General features: G+C 33.5%; 1 protein-coding gene across 1 annotated transcript in view; it reads right to left on the reverse strand.

Annotated features, from left to right (window-relative positions):
- Window positions 1–1281: 1281 nt before the first annotated feature.
- Window positions 1282–6676, reverse strand: part of Cbr-nhx-8 — a gene marked incomplete at both ends in the record, with an annotated part of 10438 nt that continues 5043 nt past the window's right edge. The window contains 4 exons of the mRNA XM_045241512.1: window positions 1282–1626; window positions 2662–2923; window positions 3802–4220; window positions 5369–5686. Of these exons, the coding sequence (XP_045093621.1) occupies window positions 1282–1626; window positions 2662–2923; window positions 3802–4220; window positions 5369–5686 (1344 nt within the window). The remainder of the gene's footprint in view (window positions 1627–2661; window positions 2924–3801; window positions 4221–5368; window positions 5687–6676) is intronic.

The raw sequence follows: 6676 nt of genomic DNA on the forward strand, positions 1-6676 counted from the left end.
AAGTTTTCATTAGCCCTTCTGTGAATCCAAACGTGCTTCCGTATTTCTAAAAAACATCTGTTTTGATACTGAAACGTTTTCAATAGCCAATACAGACTTACTTTGGTCCACTCTTTAACTTGTAATGGTCCTGGGAAACTGTGATCCAAACTATTCAAAAACGACCCAATTACTGGGTAACCCAGTGGTCCCGGAACTCCTCGACGTACCCAATATGTCCATTGCCATAGATAATAACTGCAAAACTTTTCCCCTCGTTTAATCTTGATGAATGATTCCAGCTAACCTAAAAACTGCCACGAAGACAATGATAAACCAATGAAATAAGAAAAAAACCATAGTCACCAAAAGTGTTTATCTTTTGAAGAGTGCGCCGTTTATATTTATATTTTCTCCATCTGTCGAACGTCTATTCAGGAGGTTGTGAAATGTGTGGTGTTCGCAGCCAGAGACCTATTATTTAGTTTGGTTAACTCAACAAAACACAAAAATTAGGAAAAATGTCAGTACTGCGTTTAATATTGGAATTCTTCAAATTTTTAATTTTATTAAAATTTTTAATTTCCTAATAATCTAAGAAATTTTTAAGTTTTTTATATTTCCAATTCTTATCAATTTTTTGCATGTTTTTTTTTCAAAAATTCGGAATTTTCAAATTTTTAAAGTTTTTTAAAAAATTTCTGAAACTTCAAAATCTCTATAATCCTCATAACCGTTTAAAATCGGAAAACAGCCAAAAAAACACATATTTATCCCACAAATTTTGGGAAAAGCACACAAGACACCAAAACTTAATTTCAAAAAAAATAATAAATTTTCAAAAAAAAAGGAGAAAAATCACAAAATCGGAGAGGAATTGCTGTGAGAGGAGAAAGAGTGTTATCCGTGATTGCTGAGTGTATTTTAAAACTAATCGATAAAAGCATGAAGTTTAAGTTAATAAAATGCAAATTCGCTCTATTGAGAATTTCAAAATTTTCCGAATTTTCTAGCGAAAAAATCGATTTTTTTCACGCTTTTTTTTCGTTTCAAAAACTGAAATTCTTATTCTCAATAGAGCCAATTTGCTAAAAATGCACTGGTTTTGAAAAAAAAAAGAAAAACAAAATCGGAAAAAAGAGCTGTTGTACAGGGGAAAAAAGCGAAAAAATGGGTGAAAAATGACTAGAATATCACAGGTATTATTGATTTTTAGAAATCGGGGGTAGATCAAAAAATTTTTTTTGAAAAGGCGAAAGAAATTGTACATGGTAACGGGGGAACATTAAAAAAAATTGTTTTTCACAATTCATTAGAATCACTATCCGAACTAATCAACAAGTGTTGCTCTCCACTGACTCCGCCCCCTCCACTGATAATGACGTCACTGCTGTTCCGCGACGCACTTCTGCCACGTGTCAATTCGTCTTTTCTAGAAGACGTCGCTCCGAATTCCACGTCATCACTATCAGTCATCTGATCACTTGCCAGCGCTCGTTTCGTAAGTGCCGCCAGTTTGTCTCGATTTTCTAGTCGCTCGATCGCCGTGAATTTTCGAACAAATAGGGATCGCATCAGACGACCCGCTGATGACGTGGCATCCAACGCCGACTTCTTCGGTCCCCAATCATCGTCGCCGAAGAAGGACTGAAATTGAAATTCTATGAATTTTGAGTCAAAATTCATTAAAAACGGTTGAAAATGAGTCGAGTTACGGGGATTTTATATTTTACTGAGGCTTAGACTACAAACTACAAATCAAACATATATTGTTGTAGTTTGTAGTCTAGGAAATTTGACAAATTTTGAGCCAAAAATCATTGAAAACCGTTGAAAAAAGCCGAGTTACGGGGTTTTATAATTTTTACTGAGGCTTAAAAATTTTGTAGTTTGTAGTCGAAACCTCATTAAAATTTCAAAACGCTGTAACTCGGCTAGTTTTTATCCATTTTCAATGATTTTTGGCTCAAAATTCGTCAAAATTTCGAAATTTCCGATTAAAGACTACAAACTACAAAAATTTGGAAACCTCTCGATTTTTGACATGAAAATAAGTTTGTTACGAATTTTTTTCCCTGAGGCTCATCACTTTTTGTAGTTTTTAGTCTAGGAAATTTGAAAAACTTTAAGCCTAAAATCATTGAAGACTGTTGAAAATGAGCGAAATTACAGTGATTTTATATTTTTTACTGAGGCTTAGAACGTATTGTAGTTTGTAGTCTAAGCCTCTTAAACCTTGTTTTCATTGTATCTCAGCTCAAAATGGCTCGAATTCAAAAATTGAAACGTTTTCATAGCTTTTAGTCGCCACGAAATTTTACTGAGGTTCATAGACTACAAACTACAAAACTTTCTAAGCCTTCAGTAAAATCTCATTTTAGAGGTTTTCGAGCTCAATTTTTTCTGAAAATTCTTCCCTAGAATATGTAGTTTGTAGTCTAAATCATTTGACAAATTTTGAACCAAAAGTCGTTGAAAACCGTTGAAAATGAGCCGAGTTACAACGATTTTTAATTTTTACTGAGGCTTATCACTTTTTGTAGTTTGTAGTCTAAACCTCAGTAAATCTTCTTTTCATCGTATCTCAGTTCAAAATGGACCAAATTAAATGAAACAAAAACGAAAATGTGTAGAAAAATCCAGGCTACAAACTACAAAAAATTCAAAAAAAAAGAAACACACCATTTCCTGAGTTTTACTCATCATCAACGCCGACGAATTCTTCGAATTCGCCTCTTTGCTTCTCTGCGTTCTCCTCCTTTTGCGTTGTCTTTCATTCGGATAACATCGATTGATAAATGAGATAAACGGAAGCGCCGAACCGCCCAGGAATATCGTTGTGAACAGTATCAAAAAGAGTACGGTAGTCAGGAGTATCGATTTTTTCTCCTTATCCAGGTCCATGTAGAGAACCAGTGCGAAACAGACCGCACCGCGCATTCCACTGCAAAAATTTCTTTTTTTTTTCAAATTTTTACTGAGGCTTAGAGAGCCTTTTGTAGTTTGTAGCAGCTTGTAAATTTTGAAGTTTAGTTACAAATTATTATTTTAGTGTTCAAACTTTATTGAAATTTATCGATTTTTAATCACATTAAAGCATTTCGAAATTTTTACTGAGGCTTAGGAAAAACTTTGTAGTTTGTAGTTTAAAATAAAATGAAAGTCATAAAACAAAAATTCGAACAATTTGAGATATTTCAATAAAGAAATCTTGGAAAAATGAGCTGAGTTACAACGTTTTGAAATTTTACTGAGGCTTAGACTACAAACTACAGAGAATCCTAAGCCTCAGTAAAAACTTTAAAACGCTGTAACTCGGCTCATTGTCAGCCGTTCCTATCGGTTTTTGGCTAGAAATGCTCAGAATTTTGAGGAGATCATTTAAGGAAAATTTAAAAGAAACTAAAAACTACAAATCTCTCAAAATCAATGAAATTCGAAAATTCAAAAAAGGCGCAAAAATCGACCAAATTTCATAAAACAATTGAAAAAGCCTTTAAAGTATCCAAAAATTTCGAAAAACTGATATTTTTTTTTACTGAGGCTTAGAAAACATTTTGTAGTATGTAGTCGCTAAGCCCGTAAAACTCCAAAATGCCCTAACTCGATTATTTCTGAACGGTTTTCGATCGTTTCTGTCTGGAATTTCGGCAAAATTTCCGCTATTTATTATCCAAACTACAAACTACAAGAATTCCCTAAGCCTCAGTAAAACTTCAAAGCGCTGTATCTCGCCTAATTTTCATCCGTTTTCAGCGCTTTTTGGCTGGAAATTCTCAAAATAATTTGGCAAAAGTCAATAAAATTTTGAAAAAAGCTCACCTAAACCACATGATAATCTGATTCTTCATCGAAATCTGCACATCTTTTCGACACTGATTGACCAGATAGGCAAGTGGGAATACATTGCAAGCCCGCCCCAATAGACATAACAAGACACTCCAGAATATTAACCAAGGCGCGAAATTCAATTTTATCGTGAAAAATGCCATTCCAATATAGGCAAAAGTGGAGGTCTCGGCGACGAATGAAATGGTCCGGAATGTGTGTCGAAATGTGATTTGAGCTATCGGACTGACGTTGTGTCGAGTGTATTGGGACATAGAGATACCACAGAATAGAATTGCCATGATTCCAGAAAGATCTAGAGCCTCTGCGAATCCATACGGGATATAGGAGAAGATTAGGAGAAGGGCGAACTCCAGCGACGGTGTCTTTCGAAGATCCACGTGTTTGAAGAGCTGCAAAATTCAAAATTTTGCGAAAAATACAAAATAATGAAAAAGAAAAATTTTCGAACAAATCCAAACTTTTCTGTTTTCCAACCTATTTCTTCGAGAATATCAAAATTTTCAAATTCAAAAATGTTGGCGAGAATTCAAATTTTTATTAAAATTAAAAACCGAATTTTTGAAAAAATCCAAATATTGATTTTTTGAACCTATTTCTTCGAAGAATCAAAATTTTTAAAAATCTAAATATTTGCCGAGAATTCAATTTTGATTGCTTATCCCACTAAGCGCCGCCCCTTTTTAGTTGAGATTGAGAAAAAAAACAAAATTTGTCAAAAATTCAAAATTCTGATAATTCAAAAAATTAAAAATTTCAAAATTTCCTTTAAAATTAAAAAAATAGAAAATTCTGAAAAATTCCAAAATTTCGAAAAAAGAAATTCCAAAAAATTAATAAAATCCAAACTTCTGAAATTCTGAAAATTCCAAATTTTCCGAAAAATTCAAAAATTTTGAAAATTTCGAAATTTCAAAATTCAAAAAAAAAAAAGATTTTTCTTGATTTTTTGCAAAATTTTCAGCCTTTTTGAGTCTTTCAGCTATTTTTGAACATTCTTTGTCGATTTTTCCGAATTTTCTGTCTGAAATTTGATGGGATGGTGTTTTGGATTACTGTAGAGAACTAATTACCTTTTGTAGTTTTTTTTTTCAAATTTTTGTATGCATTTTGGCGTGTTTTTGTTTGCAAAAACGAAGACTACAAACTACAAGATTTTCTACAGTAATCTACAGTAATCCAAAACACCGTTCCGTCAAATTTCAGACAAAAAATGTGGAAAAATCGAAAAAGAATATTCAAAAGTAGCTGAAAAACCTAAAAAGGTCTAAAAATTTTGGAGAAAATCGAATAAAAAATCAATTTTTTCTCTCGAAAAATCGCACAATCTATTTTCGGAATTTTGGCGGTTTTTCAAATTTTTTGCAAATGTTGAATATTTTCTTCGTTTTTATGTGGATCTATATGCTTTTCCACACATTTTGCTTCATTTTTGCCCAATTTTGTCTCTTTTTGTCCAATTAAAATCGATAAATTATCGATTTTTCCGCCATTTTCGCCTATTTTTCCACTAAAAAAGTCACCCAGACGGTGAACCTACCAATGCACTCAACAATCCGATACCAATTCCGAGACATGCCGAAAAGAAGAACATTTCAGTGAAAGTGACAAAAGCGCTAGTGATAATTTCCGATGCTGGAAGCTTGTTGAACGACGGTTTCGCGTGGCGAAGCGCTGTCGCCGCCAGAACAATCGATACGGCGTCGTTGAGCATCGATTCTCCGAATACTAGCATATACAGTAGTGATTCTACTTTTACTGCCTGAAATATTGCCAACGTGGCAACCGGATCCACAGCCGATATCATTGCGGCAAATGCGAAGCACTCGAAGAAGGTGAATTCGAAGATTAGGCCAATCTGAAAATCTTGTAGTTCGTAGTTTGTAGTTTGTAGTCTCATATTTCACAAGAAATCCTGTGTATTTTAAGTCAAAAACCGCTGAAAACGGTTGAGAAATGACCGAGTTACAGCGTTTTGAAATTTTACTGAGGCTTACACTACAAACTACAAAAATTCTAAGCCTCAGTAAACAAAACATATCATTTTTTCGAAATTTTTGGAGATTTTAACTTTTTCAATTGCTTGATGAGTTTGGGTCGATTTTGGATTTGGCGGGTTTTTTGAATTTACGAATTTTATTGATTTCGAGCGATTTGTAGTTTTTAATTTTTTCAATTTTTTCACCAAAAAAAGATCCTCAAAATTCTGGCCACTTCTAGACAAAAACCGTTGAAAACGGCCTAAAATCAGCTGAGTTACAGCGGTTTTCAAGTTTTACTGAGGCTTAGAAAACATTGTAGTTTGTAGTCTGGATCAAATAAAAAGCAGAAAATTTTACGAATTTTCAAAAAATAACGATCGAAAACCGTTTAGAAATAGTCGAGTTAGTGCGCTTTAAAATTTTCCTGAGGCTTAGACTACAAGCTACAAAATTTTCTAAGCCTCAGTAAATTCAAAAATTGCTCCTTTTTTTAAATTTCAGAATTTCTTCGAAACATTTTTTTCTTTCAAAAATCGCGGAATTCTGAAAATCGATAAAATTTGACAAATCGGTCTGTCTGTCTGTCCGGATTTTTCATAATTTCGAGTTTTCGAGAATTTCAAATTCAGATTTTCTAAAAATTGAGAAATTTTGAAAAAATCGAATTTCTGAAATTCTTTAAAAACCTCAAAATGAGAAAAAAGGTATCTGCACTTGGGTTCAAGCGAGGGGGTCAGAAAACGCGCCCCAGTAAATTTTTTAAAAATTCTCAATTCGCTGCCGAACTTCGTTGGCTGGGTATCACAGTTTTAAACGATGAGCGAGAATACGCGCGTTGCAACCCGTTGATTTTGAAGAAATAGATC

The sequence above is a fragment of the Caenorhabditis briggsae genome (assembly GCF_000004555.2).
Source record: "Caenorhabditis briggsae complete genome, chrI, whole genome shotgun sequence".
Taxonomy (NCBI): Eukaryota; Metazoa; Nematoda; class Chromadorea; order Rhabditida; family Rhabditidae; genus Caenorhabditis; species Caenorhabditis briggsae.